Consider the following 21,023-nt stretch of genomic DNA (forward strand, 5'->3'; position numbering starts at 1 on the left):
CTGAGATTATTTTTTGAGCTATTACTGACTTCTACAAATAACACCACAAATAAGTCTCCCCCTCTCCCCCCCAGAGATTTAGACAGAGGGAGTGCAAAAAGAAAGTCATGGTTTGTAAGGTAACCTGCAGTTATGTTAGGCAGTAATAGAAAACATTTTAAAATATTTGAAATAATATAATTGCTTTGCACTGGGAACACGCACATGAATAAAAGATGTTAGCAGGTGTCCTGCTAGTATGGAATCTCATGCTGTTGTATTTATTGGAAATATGCACACCATCAGCAGATTTAAATTTGTAAAAAGTAATTGGACCAAGTTTGAATAAAAAACTCAGGCTTAAAATCATGTAACTCCTTTAAACTGAATTTCCAATTTAATAAAATAGAGTTTCTGCATCAAATTACCTTTTATCTTAGATTTTTCACTGTTATTCTGAAATTCATATTTCTGGGTATTTCATACTTTCCCCTTGAAAATACTTTAACACACAATATACAGTAATTGCCTATCATATGTGGTGTGTCCTTTGCATAATATGATAATGGTTTTTGTAGAATTTCTAATATTTGACTATTAGGGACTTAATGTTTAATGTCTGTCTTGGTTGTAATTTTTATGGTGAGTAGCATACAGATTTGTAAACATCTCTTTATTATAGTTGATGTACAAAGATTCATTTTCTTGTTACTTCATGTTCATCAGCACAATCTGTTTTAATACAATAAATTACATGCATAACAGTTTTAGCTTTGTATAAAGGAATAGTCGTCTATAATACTAGAGTGCAATTTGCTTTCTGGTAAAAGTGTTTTGTTTTGTTTTGTTTTTCTCCTTTGGTTCTGTTTTTATTCTCTTAATGTTCTGAACTACATGGTAAATGTAGAGTCAAGTCTTAGTCCATCTTGAGAGAGTGCGCCTGCCTTTCCAGCGCTTCATATCATGTGGTCGTTATGCTTACCTTTCAACTTTACCTTTTAACTTTCCTGCTATGTAGTCTACCACCACTACCACCATCCACCCACCCCTGCTCCTGTGCTAACAAACACTGTCTACAATTGACATACGACATTATGTTAGTTTCAGGTGTACAACATAATGATTCGATATTTGAATGTATTATGCAGTGATGGCCACAATAGGTCTAGTTAACATCTGTCTTCATGCAGAGTTACAAATTGTGTGTGCGTATCCGATGAGGACTTTTAAAAAAGATCTACCCGTTAGGTATGATGTGATAGCCATCGGTTGTGTTTTACCACCTTGAGTTTCTTCTTTTACTTTTTTGATCAGAAATTGATTTGTTAAAGCTTTTTGGAAGTATTCTTCATGATTGGCGCTACATACATAGACTGAAGTGGAATGTCGAGTCTAGTGATGTCACACTTGGTTCATTTCAGGAGATTGTACGTTAGAAGGTGGCACTGTGGGGCCCTGTGCACCCTGTCATGCCTTGTTGTTATCATGCCAGCAAGCCTCTGCAGTTTTTCCTTGTGTCCTTTCTCTCCCCATCTCCAAACCCGTATTATTCCTAATTTCATGTTCTCTATGGTTCATAATCCCATTTATCTCACCACCTTCTCCCAAGCATGGAATCTGGCCCCGTCAGCCGCGTTACTGTTACCCCCGCTGGTGCATAGCCCTCCAGTGGACTCTGATTCTATTTGCTCAGTCCTTTGGTTTGCAGGTGAAATTCAGTTATTGTGGGCTTCCCAGGTGTCTCAGCAATAAAAAAAAAAAATCTGCCTGCCGATGCAGGAGACGCAGGAGACCTGGGTTCAATCCCTGGGTCAGGAAGATCCCCTGGAGGAGGAAATGGCAGCCCAGTCCAGTATTCTTGCCTGGAGAGTCCCATGGACAGAGGTATTTGGTGGGCTACAGTCCCTGGAGTCACAGAGTTGGACATGACTGGGCACGCCCACACCTTTCAGTTGTTGTATGTTGGAATGCATCAAATTGCCTTTAAATCAGGCTTTCATCTGGTAGCTCTTACCACCCCAATGCCTTTCTGATAGACTACACATCTCTGTTTACATTGGTGCTCACACACCAAATTTTTTGGTGGTCTAACATCACAGTACAAAAACCTTTTAGATGGAGTGTGGTTCCTGAGAGTTGTCCAGTTCAGTAGGTTTGAGAGGTAGTCCTGTTCCTCTGTGCAGAGGCTTTGCCTCTCAGAGCCTCTGTGAATCTCACCCCATCCTTCTGAGATGGTTGCTTTGATGTCTGAAACAGCACAGAGACAGCAATATCAGCATGTGATACATTGTGGTTCTTTAGAGCAGTTAGTAGTCTCTGAGCTGTATGCGAGACAGAGGTACTTTGGTTTTTGTGCCAGCCTGTGAACTGTCCAGGACTTGGAATCCAGCACCACCACAGTTATCTTCTGACTATTCCTTAGATTGTTTCACCAAAAAAGGATACAATCAGGGCTACTTTCTAGACCTTGCATAATTTGGGACGTGCTGTGAAGTGTTAAAAATTATCAAGATTTTTTGCTTCCTCACTGGCTCTCTGAGCCAAGAGCTAGTTCTGTCTGCTAATGTTTCTAATCTCCTGGGAACCTATCTCTTCTTCTGATTTGGGCACTGCTGAAAATGTGTGTGATAAGATCTGAACTTTCATGAATATCTTTTTGCTAGCTACTGGCACAGATAGGCTATCTGGTGAGGATTTTTTTTTCCCTTGCTTTCTCTTCTACATTTCTTTTCCTTGGCTGAAAGGGTAAGTATCTGAGTAAAGGACTGGGAGTCAGAAACCATAATCCCAGGCCTGCTGTCCTGTTAACTCACTCTGTGTGACTCTGGACAAGCGACCTTGTCCTCAGTGACCTTGTTTTTTAGCATGAAAGTAATAATTGCATAACTGAGGAGAGACTGAGCAGGTAATGTTAAGTGGGTCTTTTTGTTATTTCATGGTTGTGGTCTCATCAGATGGCACTTGTGTTTCTGGATGAATGTCTCAGTCAAGTCACTCTACAATGACGTCCGGTAGTTCGTGTTTCTGAAAAAGGAGGTCTTTTGGAATAATTGTATATAGCACTCCTGGACATGCACTGCCCACCATCGCAGGGAGGCAGTTTGTCCTTTAAAATCACAGACTCTGAAAACAGACCCAGGCTGTACTTCTCATTGCTGTGTGACATTAGGCAAGAGGCTTAATCTCTCTGTGCTTCTGCTGCCACATCTATGAAATGGAGAAAATATTACCTATCTCATTAACTGCTGTGAGGATTAAATGAGTCAGTATATGAAAAATACTTGAAGAATGCCTGGAATAGGGTAAGTGTTCAATAAGGTTCAGAGAGGCTGGCGTCAGAAAGCGCCACACAGCCAACCTGGAGCTGAGCTAATTCAGGTGTGACTAGCTGTGTCTGTCTTTTCTCCTAACGGTGACTTTGGAGTTTGTTATAGTGGCCTGATGTTCCCTTATGCAGTGGCTTTGCTCCTGGCTTTTAGAATGTTTCTTGGTTTAGGATCGGCTTCCACCAGCCTCAGAGTGAGGCCCAGTATCCCAGCCCCGCTAAACCCAGCGTATGAGGCACAGGCCGCCTGCACACAGCTGCTGTGGTCAGAATGGAACTGGATTACTCACCGTCGGGGCGAGCCTCAAGCATCTTCAGGCTTGGAGAAGCATGTCTTAGGCCGTGCCGTGGAGGGCTGGGGGACAGCCGCTGCTGACAGACCAGCCTAGCGTGGTATGAGACAGAGCAGAATTGCTCCTTTGGAGGGAGAGATTTGCACAAACGGGGGATCCAGAGGCAGTGTCATAAAGAGTGACGGGCCCTTCATGTAAAATCTACAGTGTTTCATACACAAGCCCATTTCATGGGATATTTGTGTGGAAAGAGCTCTGGTCCCTTGCTGCCTCTCTGCCACAGCAGCCCCTTGAGATGTTCCCTATCCTGCTGCTGGGAGGGGCATCCCCAGAGGCTCACTGGGTAAACAGTCTGCCTTCAATGTGTTAGACGCAGGAGATGCGGGTTTGATCCATGAGTCAGGAAGATCCCCTGGAGGAGGGCAAGGCAACCCACTGCAGTATTCTTGCCTGGAGAATCCCATGGACAGAGGAGCCTGATGGGCTTCAGTCCGTGGTGTCTCAAAGAGTCGGACGCAACGGAAGGGACTGAGTGTACACACACTTTACTGAGAACGTACCATCCACTTAATAAGCAGTTTTTGAATGATGGGACTTAGCACCCTCAAAAACACAAGGAAGCAACTCTAATGCAGCATTAGAATGAAAACTTCTCTCCCAAGTCTCATACATCTGGCTTCAACTTCAAACATTCCAGCTCAAACCCCATTTCACCAAATTTTAAACTGAAAGTTACAAATAAACGCAGGTCATTTAAAATGAGCTTTGACCCCTTGTAAATGTTTTACTTATTTCTAGAAATAAGAATTAAGAGTGAAGCAACTGTTAGTGAACTAATACATATTTTTAAAAGTACTCACTGGAGAATCACTGCCCTCATTGTAAGCAGGATAGATCAACTCTGGTGGCCAGTGTCTGGGCAGCATCCATGAAGCCTTTACTCCAAAGAGAAGCTTGTCACTTAAAAGCCCTAAGAATCGCCCCTTCTCTTCCCTTGCCAGATAGATAAAGGCCAGAAGTGGGCTTCTAGGACTTTGAAGTAGAATGCTGAGATTGATATTAGTCAGAACAGAGATTACTCGTTAGTGCATATAAATAAGGGGCTTCCCAGGTGGCGCAGTGGTAAAGGATTCATCTGCCTGTGCAGGAGACGCAAGAGACACGGGTTTGATCCCTGGGTCAGGAACATCCCTTGGAGTAGGAAATGGCGACCTGCTCCAATATTGTTGCCTGGAATATTCCACTGGACAGAGGGGCCTGGGAGGCTATACCCATGGGGTGGCAAAGAGTTGAACACAACTGAGTGACTGAGCATGCTCACACACACACACACACATATGAATAAAGCCTATTACTTTATTGAAATTTTTTGTTCATCAACCCTGTCTTTTTTCCCAATTCTCCCTTACCCGTCACCTTTAATTCAATGGGCACCTTTATTGAGCCTCAACTATCGGTAAAGCTGCTACAACCTTGCTGAAGAGTATGAGAATGTGACTCTAACCCCATCCTAATTCCACCAGGTGCTTATGATTTACTGGAACGCATAAGACAAGACAACCAATGTGAAAGATGCCAGGTGCCATCATAATCTGGCCTTCACAGAGGTACGAAATAGGAACCAGGGAGTCGAGATGCTGAGAGAAAATCAGAAAATATTTTGTCTGAGAAATGTGTCATGAGGGATGAATTGTACAGATAGGTGCTAATAGATTGTGCACCAGGATTCCTCAGGGAGAGAGTATTCTGATTTGAACTGTATCAAGAGGACTTTGGTGATAATGAAAAGATTGATTTGGGCTACATTTTGCAGAGCATCATATGCCCACTGACACCTCCTCCCTGCCCCCACCCCATCCCCCAGCCAGTTACCCTGGAGTGTCCCTGGGAGTACTTACCAACAATTAGACTCATCAGTTTGTTTGGTTGTTTACAGTAGCTGCAAGTAATACATATTTTTGGCTTTGTGATTGCAACCGTCACAATTGCTCTCTTCTTGTAGCCAAAGCAGCCACAGTTGACATGGATATGAATGAGTATGGCCAAGTTCCAATAAAGCTTTATTTATAAAAATAGGCAGTGGCCAATTTTGCCCCACAGGCCATAGTTTGCCAACCCTTGATCTGATTTTGAGAGTAAGCAAAACAAAACAGGAGTTCAGCCAGTGAGGGATAAGGAAAGTGTGAATACTGCTTCTGTGTTTTGGTTTGATGGCTTTTGGCATGCCCCCTCTGTCTGTATTTTTCCAGTATTACTTAAGATGCTGTACCGATTGCAGTTTAGGATAGCATAGACTTGAAATGTGACACCTCTGAGTTCTTGATGATCACAACACTTCTAATAAAAGTAGACATTTGTCTAATTTCTCATTTGTAGTTGACGGGATAGCATAGTGATAACACAGTTCTATCACTAAAGCATTTTATAAATCATTCCTCCTGAGCCCAGTGCTCAGTCACCTTCCAGTCATGCTCTCCTATTGGAGAACACTGTGCTCTGGCTCTGAGTCTCTGCAATTTCAATAAGTGATTTTTTTTTTTTTCAAAGTTTAATTTAAAAAAAAATTAAGCAACTTGCCCAACTTTGTAGTTTTTGCCCTGTCCTGATATTCGTTTAATTGGTTCTGCTAATGTGAAAACCCTTTCAAATATGAAAAAAATAAAGCAAGAGAGAAAAGTTGATTATTTCTGTAATTGGATTTTCTCTTGAATAAAATGATTTTACCCACTTTATCTTTCTGACTTAAGGGATGGGGGTGGGGGACCAGTTTTCTTTCATATTGTAGTCAGAAGCAGACAGAAGGTTTAGTCTGTTCCAAGGTATCAGAATAGTGTATTGGTTCTGGTTGTAATTAATTACCGATGCTGAATATACCCTGGCCCCTGCTTTCATTCCCAAATCTAAATTTCCACTGTGTGCAAAATAATTCCATCCAGGAAGAATTCTAATTACTTTAGTAATTATCGTCTTATCTCTAAATGGAATTCAGACATTTGCAGCAGTTTATGAATGTTAGAAATGTTTCATTTCCTTTTCACCTCGAGTAACAGAAAAATACACATTACAGAATCTGGCTTCATTGAACCTTATAATTCACGTTACCATAGAAACAGAAAAACTCATATAAGAATTGTGTTAACAGTAGCATAGATAGTAAATACCTTCACTTTAACCAGCAATATCATAAAATGATTTTAATAAAAGATGTGTAAAACTTGTGTGAAATTTAATATGGTTCCTTTAAGTATTATAACAATATTATCCAGTTTGCTTACTTTTAATTTTTAAAGCAATATCTTTGGTCTTATGTAGGGCTTTGTGCTTACTCCTACATATTTGCTGTGGAAAGCAAGCATGGTGTTACAGGATAAAAAACTTACTTAACATAGTATTTATTTAGTTTTTAGTTAACTGTGATGATTCATTTGATTTTTTTGCTTGAAGCCAAACTGTATATTCTGGATTTAAACCAGGTTTAGAAATGTAATGGATGACACTAAATTATTTGGTGTTATGCATATGCACAGCCCCATCTTTTTTTTTCCCCCCTATTTACCAGCTACTTTTCTTTCTGAGTTTCAGAAACACTTCTGATTAGTTTTTACATGACATTTAGTAGTCTTTTTTTTACCATTTAATTTTTTTTCAGTTTTTAATATTTTTTAATTGAAGTATAGTTGATTTACAATGTTGTTATACATATGTACAGCAAAGTGATTCAGTTATACATATGTACTTTCTTTTTTGTAAATATTCTTTTTCATTGTGGTTTATCATAGATATGGAATATAGTTCTCTGTGCTATCCAGTAGGACCTTCTTTATCCATTCTCTCTCTTTATATAAAAGCTTACATCTGCTAACCCCAACCTCCCATGCCATCCCTCCACCAACCCATTTCTTTTTAAATTCTGATTTAAAAATTTTAATCCATTTTAAATCCTGATTTCTTAGAATTTCTAGAAATTTGCAAAGCTTTAACAGATTATCTGTCATTTTATCCATCTTCCTTTGCTTGTCTCATGTATATTACTTTTTTTACTTCAAAAAAGTAAAATTGTACCAAATTTCAACAGTAAACATCTGAATTTTTTTAAGCTTATCAAAAGATTTTATTACTTTCAAAGAGAAGGAATAATTTTAAAAACTAATTACTGCTAGCTGCTCTTTCTCAGAGAGAGACCTTGAAAGTCTATCCCTGATTATAAATATCACTTAAAATTACTATGTGAATTATATATTAGCATGTAGATTTTGGCTACTATTGAAAGTAATTTCTTCAAACAAGCAGATTAAACTGCTCTCTGAAGGTCAGGAATTTTATATGTTCTGTTTTGAAAAAGATCACAGCTATTTATTTGTAGGAATACATTTATGTTCTTACTGTATTCAGCTTCTTAAAAAACAGGGTTTAAGTTTTTCTAAACCTATGTTTTTACCATTTATTTGTAATTTTATCCTCAGGGAATGTGGTCTGTGTAAATGTGATCTCATTAAGGTAGTAGAATATGAACTTTGATGAGTTTGATTGTTTTGATCAGTGTCCTTCCATACGGAAAAATTTTGCAAGCTTTTTCTAACAGAGGATATTTAATAAACCCAAACATTTCAGCCTAATCAGTGCTCTTTCCACTGCTCTTCTCTGGTGATTATAGAGGCATTTAAAGCCTAAATGGTTACCTGATAATATATACTTTTTTATCTTTATCATCACTCATCAAGAAATAGGTAGATATAATTATTCCTATTAACAGATGGTTCCGAGAAAGGAAGCAGTAATAATATCCCTAGAAAGAAATCATATTTTAAATCCAAACAGATTTGGGTCTCTAGCCCCAGTTTCTAGCCACTCAGTCATAGATTATCTTAGTTTTCTGAGCCTTGGGTCCTTCTTTCACAAAATAGAGATGACAACACATCCCTTCCTGGACTGCTGTGACGACCAAGTAAAGTGATGAGTATGAAGCATTTATAATAGCAGCTGTTGTACAATACGTGCTTAATAGATGCCAGCTTGCTTTTGTGTTCCTTAAGAGACTAACAGAAATGGGGAACAAGACCATGCCAACTCCCTTGAACGTGGACTCGTCTCCTTCTGCTACACTTAGGGCCCCTATTTCTGCTCATGTTTCTTCTGAATCTGATAGTGTGGGTAGTGAAAGTGAAAGTAGCTCAGTCATGTCCGACTCTTTGCGACCCCATAGACTATACATACAGTCCATGGAGTTCTCCAGGCCAGAATACTGGAATGGATAGCCTTTCCCTTCTCCAGGGGATCTTCCCAACCCTAGGATCGAACCCAGGTCTCCCGCATTGAGGGCAGATTCTTTACCAGCTGAGCCACAAGGGAAGCCCAAGAATACTGGAGTGGGTAGCCTATCCCTACTCCAGTGGATCTTCCCAACCCAGGAATCGAACCGGGGTCTCCTGCACTGCAGGCGGATTCTTTACCAGCTGAGCTATCGGGATAGTGTGGGTAAGTGTTAGTAAAAAATTATAGCAGTAGTATATGATGAGAATATAAAAGACTTTAAGAGTTGACATGCCATTATTAGTTTGATACTCTTCATCACACAAAAAATTAGAAGATACTGACATGGTGATGTGATTAAAGTATAAATATGTATGAATATGGGTAAACTTGGAAGAAAAGTTATGACCAACCTAGACAACATATTAAAAAGCAGAGACATTACTTTTCTAACAAAGTCTGCCTAGTCCTTTGTTGGGCAGGCGTCAGAAGGCCAGCCTCTCGCCGTGGTCCTCACGTCGGCTGCAGGCTTCCTGACGTCTCAGCTTCATACCTCGGTCACTCCGAGGGGCCAAGGTGGCCGCCTCCCCGTGGCTGTGTCGGAAGGCCCCCCAGCACGGCTCAGCCTCCACGTCTGGTCTGTTTTTACCCCTGGAGGAGCCGCTGTCTGGTTAGAGCCGGTGCACGGGGCCGCGGGCCAGGACCCCCCAGGGACTCCCCTCCCCCGACACAGGCTCTGGGCTCCCCCACCCCCGAGTCACTCTTCCTCCCAGTGACGTCAGCCGCTCGGCACTGCGCTCTGCCTCCCGGGTTCAGCAGGACCACCGTGTTCTGCTTGGACGCTCACCCCTGTCCTGCGGCCAGTCAGCCGCCAGGACAGCCCTGCGAAGGTTCCCTGGTGGTCAAGGCCGGCTCCGTGAGCTTCGCTTCTTTCAGGGGTCGTGGACTTGTATTGCTTGCTGTTTATGGCCCGAGAACCAGCCTCTGTATTTTCTCCGTCTGCCGGTTGTCTAGGGAGTGGGCCTTCGTCTGCCACTAGTGACCCTGCCCGCACTGGGGGCCCTGGGGAGCTCCCTCCCGCCGTGGGGGCCCTCCACCTATCTTTCTTTTGTGTTCAGTCCTCTGTTTGCTGGGTCCCCATTTTCTTCATTCTGGTTGGTTTCAGCAGCTTCCTGAGAAAGGGTGGCAGGTAAATTTTCTGTGTGTCTGAAAACACCTTTGTTAAACCGTCGCACTTGACTCTTAGGGATTAGGGGAGAATTCTGGGCTGGAGGTCATCTCCCTCCATAATTCTAGGCATCCTTTCATTGAATGTCTAATGGGATGTGGCTCTTTTGTGCAAAACCTCGAGACCCATTTTTCCTTCCTTTTTCTTCCCTTAAGTGTAAGGATCGCGGAGTTCCCGCAGCCAGGAGTTTGTGTGGGTCCGTCTTCCTCCACTGTGTCTGCGTGGGGGGCCCTTTCAATCAGTTCCAAGGAGATTTCTTGAAGTATTTTTTTGAATTTACCGTTCTTTTTTTTTTTTCCCCCAAACCTCTTACTGTCTTGATGGTGGACCATGTAGGCGCTTCCACAACTTTATTCTCTCTTTTCCATCTCTTTGCATTTTTTTGTTTTTCCTTTACTTGGAAGGAGTTCTGGTTTGTCTTCCAACCCTTATGTCACATTTTTCATTAATATTTTTAACTTTCAAGATCTCTTTCTTTCCTTTCCAAATGCTCCGTCTACTGAAAATAAAGGTGTTCTCTTACCGTTTAAAAAAACAACAACAACAACAACAAAGTCTGCCTAGTCAAGGTTATGGTTTCTCCGGTAGTCATGTATGGATGTGAGAGTTGGACTATGAAGAAAACTGAGTGCTGAAGAATTGATGCTTTTGAACTGTGGTGTTGGAGAAGACGCTTGAGAGTCCCTTGGACTGCATGGAGATCCAACCAGTCCATCCTAAAGGAGATCAGTCCTGAGTATTCATTGGAAGGACTGATGTTGAAGATGAAACTCCAATACTTTGGCCACCTGATGTGAAGAACTGGCTCACTTGAAAAGACCCTGATGCTGGGAAAGATTGAAGGCGGGAAGAGGGGACGACAGAATCAGATGGTTGGATAGCATCACCGACTCAATGGACATGAGCTTGAGTAAACTCTGGGAGTTGATGATGGACAGGGAGGCCTGGCATGCTGCAGTCCATGGGGTCACAAAAAGTCGGACACTACTGAGCAGCTGAACTAAACTATAAGAAATTCTAAAATACTCTTAATACTAACAATTTCTGGCCTCAGCACAACCTGACAAGTGTCCAAAAATATCTAACACAGGAATTACACCAGCACTGAGTTTGTTTCTGTAGTTAATTATGTTAAAACCTATTGCACAAATAAAAACTGGTCAATAGAAGTTGATAACTAAAAACAAAATTAAGTAGAACTTAAAATATCTGAGCCAAGTTTCTACTTAGAACGTAACTTAACCAGCAGTTCTGTACACAATTTTCTGTTTGGTAAGGTTAGCTCAAATATGTACATAAGTGTGATCAGTACCTAAGTGACACAGATAAGAGATAAGACTGACCCTTCCTTTGCCATATAGTGGAGTGGGTAGTTGTTCCCTTCTAATACTGGAGTGGGTAGCCATTCCCTTCTCCAGGGGATCTTCCAGCCCAGGGATTGAACCCAGGTCTCCCTCATTGCAGGCAGATTCTTTACCAGCTGAGCTACCAGGGAAGCCCAACAATACTGGAGTGGGTAGCCTATCCTTTCTTCAGCAGATCTTCCCGACCCAGGAATCAAACCGGGGTCTCCTGCATTGCAGGCAGATTCTTTCTCAGCTGAGCTACCAGGAAAGTCCTACCGTTTAGTGATTCTGTGACTGTTGGCAGTGTCTTCTACCTTTCTGAATTTTATTTCGCTCATGTTACTTTCCTTTTCATAGGGACTAAATAGACTCTACCTTACATGGAGGTTATATTAAACAAGATATTTAAGTTCACATATTGCCTATTACTTAGTATCATATGATATACGATGGTTATTGTTAACGTCTCTATGACGGGATTAGAATAATACTGGTTAAAACGTCAGCATGTACTATCCTAAATCAGCTAGTATATGTACTGACTCATTAATCCTTTTATCTGGGAATACTTTCACTATTCTCATTTTATAGAAATGGAAACTGAAGCATCCTAGTACTAAATAAGTAACTTGCCTAAAAGCTTGCAGCTAGTTAGTAGCAGAGCCCCTCAGGGAAGATTTTTCTCCTAGTCACCCATGTTAAAAGATTAGGAATGGATTCCCAAACCTTCTATTCTATCTTTGTCCTAGTGACCCATTTTGGCTTTTCAGCCCTTAGCTAAATGTGTCAGGGATTTTTCTGTTTTCAGTCCAGGTCCTTTAAGAACTTTTTTGTAAATTTATGAAAGCAAATTTAAAGCTGCTGAAAATTCTTTTAACTTTATTTGAAGATGTCATACTGTTTCTCCCTAAATTTCCTCTTTCAGTATGAAGAGAATGACTCCTTGTTGTCATAAATCAGTAGTTGGGAAATAAGTTCAAGTTTTCTTCCTTCTAGTCCTTCGTGAAAGCAGGCTCTGAACATAACTCCCTTTTAACCTTAACTTTACCTTTTATTATCTTTGCCTTTTCTCCTCTATTTGACCATATTTAACTCTTGGGCTATGCTCTGTCAGAGCGTGGCTAAGGACTTCTTAGAATAAAGTATATTATGGAGAATTCCGTAACTGTCTATCTTCAGACAGATAATTTTTGCTTGGGTGTTATTTTTTCACTTTTAAGAGGGTTGTTGTGGGTATAATTCGGATGCCATCCAGTATGCACCCAATGTAAGTGTGTGTTTGAAGATTTTTAGTATATGTATACATTTGTGCAACCGTCATCAGAACTCAGTTTTAAAACACTTTAGTTATGACAAAGATTCTCTTAATGACTACTTGGAGTGAATCCCTGCTCCCAGCCCCAGGCACCCACTGATCTGTTTTCTGTCTCTTTTGCTTTCTGTCTCTGTTTGCTTCTTGAAGAAATTTCACACAAGTGGAAACAATAAGTAATCCTTTGTCTCCCTTCTTTTACTTAGGAATGTTTTCAAGGTTCATCCATGTTGGTGCATGTATCATTAATTGATTCTCTTTTATTTGTAAATTTTCATTGTATGCATATCCATTTGTTTATTCATTCACCAGCTGATAGACATTTGGACTGTTTCCAGGTTGGAACCATTATGAAGAAAGCTACTGTAAAAATCTACGTACAAGTCTTTGTGTGTGGACGTATGTTTTAATTTCTCTTGGTGCATAACTAGAAATAGACTTTCCTAGTAACACTAAGTGTGTTTCTAGCTTTTAAACAATTGCCAAACCATTTTCCAAAGTGTGTCACGTTAAATTCCCACCTGCAGTGGGTTAAGGGTGTAAGTTTCTCAATATGCACACTGATGTCTGCCGTTTTCCAGTGTCTTTTCAGTATAGCCATTCTCCTGGGTATGTGTCATCTTACACAGTTTTACCTTGGGTTGTCCAAATTACTAATGATGTTGGACAATTTTTTAATGCACTTTTTTGTACTGTCTGTGTATCTTCTTTAGTGAAGTGTTAAAAACCCTTTGCCCGGTGTGCAGTTGTGTTGTCTTCCTGTGTGGATGAGCCAAAAGAGTTCTTAATATATTTTGTGTACAAACTGTACAAATCTTTTTATCAGATATATGATTTGTAAAGCTCTTCCCAGTCTGTAGCTTCTCTTTTTTGTTTTCTTAACAGTGTGTTTTTCAGTCAGTTTATCCAGCTTTTCTTCATAGATTGTGCTTTTGGTATTGGTGTTATAGCTGATAGATCTTTGCCTTACTCAAGTCTCAAAAAGTTTCTTCTGGAAATTTAGTAATTCTAGCTCTTAGATCTATATCTATGATTCATATAGAAGTACTTTTTATGTATAATGCAAGATAAGGGTCTAATAAGTTCTTTTTTTTTTTTTCTTTTTTGGCGTATGGTATGCAATTGCTCCAGCACCATTTACCAAAAACACTGTCTCTTGCCCTTGTTGAATTTCGTTGGCTGTTTTGTTGAAAATGAACTGTAAATTTATGGGTGTATTTTTGGGCTCTCTGTGTTGTTTCTCTCACTGGTCTGTCCTTATACTGCTACCATGCTGTCTTGATTACTGTAGCTTTTGTAGTAGGTCTTTAAGTTGGGTTTATCCATTCCACTAACTTTGTTCCTTTTCAAAATTGTTTGGCTATCTTAAGTCCTTTGCATTTTCATGTAAATTTTAGAATCAGCTTGCTGATGTTTTCTATGGAAAAACATGCTGAAATATTTTGATGGTGGTTGCATTGAATCTTCCGTCAATTTGAAGAGACCACCCATCTCAACAACAGTAAAATCTTCCAATCCATGAAAATGATATTTTTCAGTTTATTTAGCTATTCTTTAATATTGCAGCAAATTTTAAGAAACTCTCTATAAGTTATCTGTTTTTATGCTCAAATGTTTTCTTAAGTATTTTTACGCTAATGTGAATGAAATTCTTTTCTTAATTTAATTTTCTCATTATTCATTTAATATGTAAAAATACAATTGATTTTTGTATGTTAATCTTTAGCATTAGTGAACTCATTTTTTCTAGTAGATTCATTAGATTCCTTGAATTTTCTACATATGAGATTATGTCACTTGCCCCCAAAAAAACCTTTTCCTTTTCAATCTATATGGTTTTAATTTCTTTCTCTTGCTTTCCTTCCCTGAATATATGTTCTGCTCCACTGAAATGCTGAATTGAAGAAGAACAGAATTCTTTGCCTTGTTGCTGTTCTTAATGGAACAGCATTTAGTATTCTACCAATAAATATGATAATAGCTCTAGACCTTTATCAGGTTGCAGTAGTTTCCTTCTGTTCTTTCTTTGCTGAGAATTTTTATCATGAATCGGGGTTGGTTTTGTAAACTGAGTTTTCTGCACGTACTAAGATCACCATGGGGTTTTTATCCTTTTTTCTTTTCATATGGCTTATTTTGTTAATATTTGCGTCTCATACCAACCCTTGCATTTCTGATTAAAAACATAGTCATGATATAGAATGCTTTTTATGTATTTCAGTACTCGGTTTGCTTATATTTTGTTAAGGATTTTTGTCTCTGAGTTCATGAGGATTATTGGTCTGAAAATATTAATATTTCCATCTCTTTCTCTGTTTTTTCATATAGGCTCCATTTGCTGGACTTGTAAAATGAGTTTATTTCTCATCTGTTTTTGAAATCATGTCTAGGAATTCCTGATTATCCAGTGGTTAGAACTCAATGCTCTCACTGCCGCGGCTCCAGGTTTGATCCCTGGTCAGGAAACTAAGATGTGGCATGCCAACTGGCCAGAAAAAAAAAAAAAAGAAAGAAAGAATCTCTGTAGAATTGGTTGTATTCCCTCTTAAATATAAAGTCATCTGGACTGGGTTGTTTTGTGTTGTTTTCTTTGACAATATTTTAACTTACAGGTTGGATTTTTGTAGTAGATAAAAGGCTGTCCAGATTTTCCTGTCTTTTTCAGTCCATTTTTATAACTCACATCTTTAAAAGAATTTGCCCATTTCATCTAAGTGTTTAGTTTCTTGATACAAAATTGTTTATAATACTCCCTTAGTGAAAGTGAAAGTTAGTGAAAGTTAAGTCACTCAGTCGTGTCTGATTTTTTGCGACCCCGTGGACTGTAGCCCACCAGGCTCCTCCGTCCATGGGATTCTCCAGGCAAGACTACCAGAGTGGATTGCCATTTCCTTCTCCAGGGGATCTTCCCGACTCAGGGATCGAACCCAGGTCTCCTGCATTGCAGGCAGACGCTTTAACCTCTGAGGCACCAGGGAAGCCCATGATATTCCCTTAGTATCCTTTGAATATTGATAGCATCTATAGTGCTGTCTCCTTCATCATGCCTGAAGTTGGTTATTTGTGTTTTATCTTCTCAGTCTACTACTAGTTTAGTAATTTTATTATTTTTAAAGATACACCCTTACTTTTGTTGTTTTTTTCTATTTTTTTGTTTCCTTCTATTACCTTTATTAGTTTATTTGTCTTACTTTGGGCTTGATTTGCTCCTTTTTAAACCTCTTAAGATGGAAGGTTAGATTATCGTTTACCTCTTTCTAACACATTTAAATTTATTAATTTCTTTCTAAGCACTCCTTTAGCTGCATCCCATATATTTAGATATGTTATATTTTTATTTTCATTCTAGATTTTTTTTCTCTTTCTACTTCTAAGTTAGTGTTTCCTGAAAGTGTGGACTGATCGTCCTAAAATGAATCTCCATAAGACGAAAAAATAATTCTTTTAATCATGTATTTTGTTTATGCTTAATAATTTTAATAGGTCTGATCCTTTTTCTAATCCTTTTTACCACTTTGATAAATAGCATGTGTGTTAGTCTTACTTTTTTCACATGTGGAATTTGAAGCTCATAATTTATTGAGACGTAAAGAATGATATAGAATCATCCTTCTTATACTTTTGCTAATAAAACACCAAATTGCAAGTGAAAATATTGAAGTGAATTAAAGCACCACATTTTTTGTAGCATTTCAGATATAGTATGGAGTGTATATTTGTACATATTTTCAGTCAGTCTAAATAATAAGTATTTTAAAATATTTGGAGTTTTCTTAAATGCTGGCCTACCTACTACATAGGTAGTATTCTCTTCACATGTCCCTGACTGATTTCTCAGAACTAATCATAAGATCAGAGCAGAGGCATAGTTTGAAATGTTCTCATTAATTCCATTCCCAAGTTATTTAATGAACCTTTTTTCAAGTGAATAACTAGCGTAAGTTGGGAAAAATACATCAAAATTTCTCTTACTTAAGCTAATTGAACATTTTCATCATTCTTTCAGAATTAATACTATATGAAAATGTAAATACAGAAGGTCTTCTAGATTTTAAAAAGGCTTAACAGCGCGTAATTATATTTATTAGACTCACAGTTTCAATAAATTTGTGGAAATGGTCATTTAAAAATATTAGTATTTTAAAACTCATACTGTCTCAAAAAGCAGCATTTACTCACAATTAGCATTAAATATTTGCATTAATATTCTGTTTTACGCCCCTTAAAATTTCCTAACAGACTCTGAAATCATATGCAATTAATTTAGAATTTGGTCCACTTCAAACTTGTTTGATTTTTCTCATGTACTGAAGAGAATTATTTACTAAGCAATTAACAGTGTAAATATCAGATTTTTTATTTTTGGTTCACCTAAGGAGCCCAGTTATTTTGAAAAACCTAAGTAGAATGATTTGCATATACAAAATCAATGTATAGATGAGTTTCAACATTAAGGTGTAGTCTCTAGTTTGAAACATTTTATGGGTAGTCAGTTTATGTTGTTACATACGTTGAAACTTAAATTGCATTTGCTTTTAAGTACTAACTTAGGTCTTTCACTAATTCATAGTGTCCTACCCTCACCTCATGCATTGAATACCCTCTTCCTTAACATTTATGACAACTACTGTAAAGCTTTGTCTTTCCTTTTTGGCTATGGACTTGAAGGCCAAAGTAAGCAGGTGTTGCATCATACTGAACTGAATTACACGGGATCAAGAAGGATGCTGGGTGAGGGGGGAGGAGCAGTAAGGTACTTTCCTTTGGGAATGCCCCACAGTCTAGTGCCAAGTTCATTCCAATTCATAGCCTAGGACAATAGCCAATTGTCTTTGTCACTGCAGTGTTTCACAGGCAATTTCTCAGATTTTTTTCCCTCTAATTTCCTAGGGAGATGGACTCGTCTCTGTCATTTCTGCTGTGATCTATTACTTTTATTTTTAGTTGTGGATTTCTTTTGTTCAGAAGTAGTTTTATGTCAACTGTAAAAAAAATTGCTAATTGAAGTTATTGACATAATTTTATTTCACATGCTTTAGTAAGTCTAGAAAACCATCTTTTTATTTACAACTTACTATTAAAGCATATGTTTTTTATGATATTTAAAAATAATTTTTATAATTACCCTTAAAAGAAAAAATATTTTTATGTCACAATAAAAATTAAAAAAATTTTTTTTTCCAAATAAGCTATTTCATTTTTCTCTGCACATTTTGTCTCTTTTTCTGTCTAGCAGCGCATAGAAAAGTTCCAGACGTTGGAACTTTTACTAATTAAAGTTCAGCCAAATTAATAGCTGGGTGAGACTAAGCAGAAAGCAAGAAACATTTTTAAAAACGAATTTGTCCTTCTTTCACACAATATTGTAGCATACTTATGGAGAAACTCAATAGCCAAAGAGAAATGACTGCCAAGAGGCTAACGTGAAATTTTTAAAACTTTCAAAATAAAATGAACACCCTAAAAACATAAAAAGTTAGGGGGGCCCATGTAAAAAAGTTTGCATCAGAGTAAATCTGGAAATCTCATCAGCATCTTGCTGGTTAAAAAAAAAAAAAAAGAACAACACAGCATTCTGATGGCTATTACTTTTTATTTTGGAGTACTATGCACAGCCACACTATTGGTCAGTTGTGTGGATTAAGATGTTCAGAGATGCTAAGACAATAACAACAAAATTTCCCTGCCACTCTTTTTGATGAAGCTTTTGAAAGAATACTCCAGCAGAGTTAAGGAGAACAGAATAGTCAAGTATTAGGAAGACATAGGATCCAGGAAAAAAAAGGTGATTGAAAAGACCAAGGAGCCATATTCAAGAATGAGAGCTGGTCCATTATGAAAGCAACTCATGCTTCAAGAAAGTTAGGAATGGCATTTCCAGAGAGAAAAATGGAACCGGTGAATTATATGGTACTTTGAGAATTTAGAAAATAATGTTGGATTTTGACAGAACTGATGGATCTGGAAAACATTTAATTAAGTATATAGAATATTAAACATTTTTTTAAAAATTAGGCAGTTATTAATTCTACAAAAAATTAAATGTGCAAAAGAAACCCTATTGATAGTATACCAGTTGACTGTAGAGTGAACACTATCTTAGCAATTATACCAATGGAAATACCATTAATACTGTTAATTTAACTATAAGTTGAGCACTGATTATGTTGGGAAGAGAAGGATATAGTAATTTAAAGAGCTAAATCCTTGTTGAAGTCAACAAATGCTGCCTAACAATCAGTAAATCTAGAAATAGCAGAATAAGCATCAGTAATAAAATGTAAAAGAAAAGACAAACATCTGAATTATTAAAAAAAAAATAGGTACTTTTGGGGAATGGTAGGGGGCCATGTTTTTTATAAAATTTTGCTATTTAGGGAATTTTAAAACTCTTTGCAAACGTCCCTTTCCTAAAAATAAAATTTACTTTTTAAAGGAATAATGGTATTTAAAATGTCAAGGAAGTAGAATAATTATGGATTGTAGTCAACTTTGTACATTTTTGTCTCATTATTTTCTAGAGTTCCTGGAATAACTATTGCTACAGATATCATCTGTGGTTTTCCTGGAGAAACAGACCAAGATTTTCAAGAAACAGTGAAACTTGTTGAAGAGTACAAATTTCCAAGTCTCTTTATTAACCAGTTTTACCCAAGACCAGGAACTCCTGCTGCAAAAATGGAACAAGTTCCAGCACAAGTGGTAAGACACTTTTCTTGTAAGATATTAAATTTAGCCAGAAGCTATAACAATGCAGCTGTGTTGCCAACCTTCACACAGCCAGCTCATGGTTTGACCCTTAAGTTACAAATTATGGAGTGTTTGTTCCCAGTTGGGGTCAGGGGCAGGGAGACCTTAGTATACTAAATGACCTTAGGTGACTAAAATGTTACCTTTTTTTTTTTTTCCCTCTTGGGGAATGAGGGTCAGATAACACTGGGAAAAATTTTTTAAACTTATATTTAGTACTAACTATATTTACAAGATAAGTCCTTGGATGTTTGAAAAGAAGGCAAAATTTAAATATCTGTGAGTGAAGGAGGCTTCCCTGCTTCATAAGAGCTGCTTTTCAGAATGTGTTGCTTACTGGGGAGTCCCCTGGTTTTTCTCCCTTTCCATAGGATAGATTTGATGCTGTCTTTCTATTTTGGATGTGGTATTGCTTTCATAATGAACCTCAATTTCATCCTTACATGTTCATTGATATATTAGAATAAGATGATATGAAATAAATGTGAAAGAGCTTGAGATCCAGGAAAGGTAAACTGTTTCCCAGAATGCCCCAGAAATTAATAGCCTCACACAATTTCTCACACAATAGGCCAATTTCAGTTAAATTCATTGGCTCAAGATGAAAAAATATTAGTAAGCCTTAAGAGGAAGTAGAATTTTTTCAATGAAAATTTTCTGCTTTGTTTTTGATAACTAAAACAAATTGTGTGCTACCATTAATTTTTCATAAACATAAAAAGAAATCAAATGAACCTTGCTTTTTATATCTAAATTATAATTTTTATTGACACATAATATGCATACAACAAAATTACCTCCTTCCAGCATGTGGTTTTTTGAATTTTGATAAATGCATTCACTACTGTAACTGCACCTACCATCAAAATACGAAACAGTTCCATCAGATCCCCTCAAATTCCCTTTTACTTTTTTGTAGTCATCTACTCTCTCCATCCCCAGCTCCTGGCAACTACTGTTCTGTTGTCCTTAAATAGTCTAATTCATTCTTTTTTAAATTTCTTAAATTAAAAAAAAGGTTTTGAACTATGAAATACATGCAGAAAAATGTGTTTCTAGATGTTTTCTGTTCGCCTCTTTTCTGGTTTCTTGCTGTTTGTGGTAGCGAGGAGCGAGGTGAACAGCAGCAGGGGCATGTTTGGTCCCCACAAAAGTAAAGCTGCTGTCCACCCATGGGGCTGCTGGAAATGCAGGCTCTGAAGCCCCACCCCACCGCAGACCTCCCCAGTCAGTCTTCCTCTCCAAGTGATTTGTGTGTACATTAAAATTGTGGTCTTGGAGAAGACTGTTGAGAGTCCTTTGGACTGCAAGGAGATCCAACCAGTCAATCCTAAAGGAAATCAGTCCTGAATATTCATTGGAAAGACTGATGCTGAAGCTGAAACTCCAATACTTTGGCCACCTGATGCCAAGAACTGACTCATTGGAAAAGACCCTGATGCTGGGAAAGATGGAGGGCGGGAGGAGAAGGGGATGACGGAGGATGAGATGGTTGGATGGCATCACTGATCCAATGGACATGAGTTTGAGTAAACGCCAG

General features: G+C 38.2%; 1 protein-coding gene across 6 annotated transcripts in view; it reads left to right on the forward strand.

The window, feature by feature from the left end:
• Nucleotides 1-21,023, forward strand: part of CDKAL1 (CDK5 regulatory subunit associated protein 1 like 1) — a 579,481-nt gene that overhangs the window by 419,522 nt on the left and 138,936 nt on the right. For all 6 annotated transcript variants that reach the window (XM_043449766.1, XM_043449768.1, XM_043449770.1 and 3 more), the window contains one exon: nt 19,255-19,435. In XM_043449766.1, coding sequence (XP_043305701.1) covers nt 19,255-19,435 — 181 coding nt within the window. The remainder of the gene's footprint in view (nt 1-19,254; nt 19,436-21,023) is intronic.

Source organism: Cervus canadensis, chromosome 28 (assembly GCF_019320065.1).
Source record: "Cervus canadensis isolate Bull #8, Minnesota chromosome 28, ASM1932006v1, whole genome shotgun sequence".
NCBI classification, from domain to species: domain Eukaryota; kingdom Metazoa; phylum Chordata; class Mammalia; order Artiodactyla; family Cervidae; genus Cervus; species Cervus canadensis.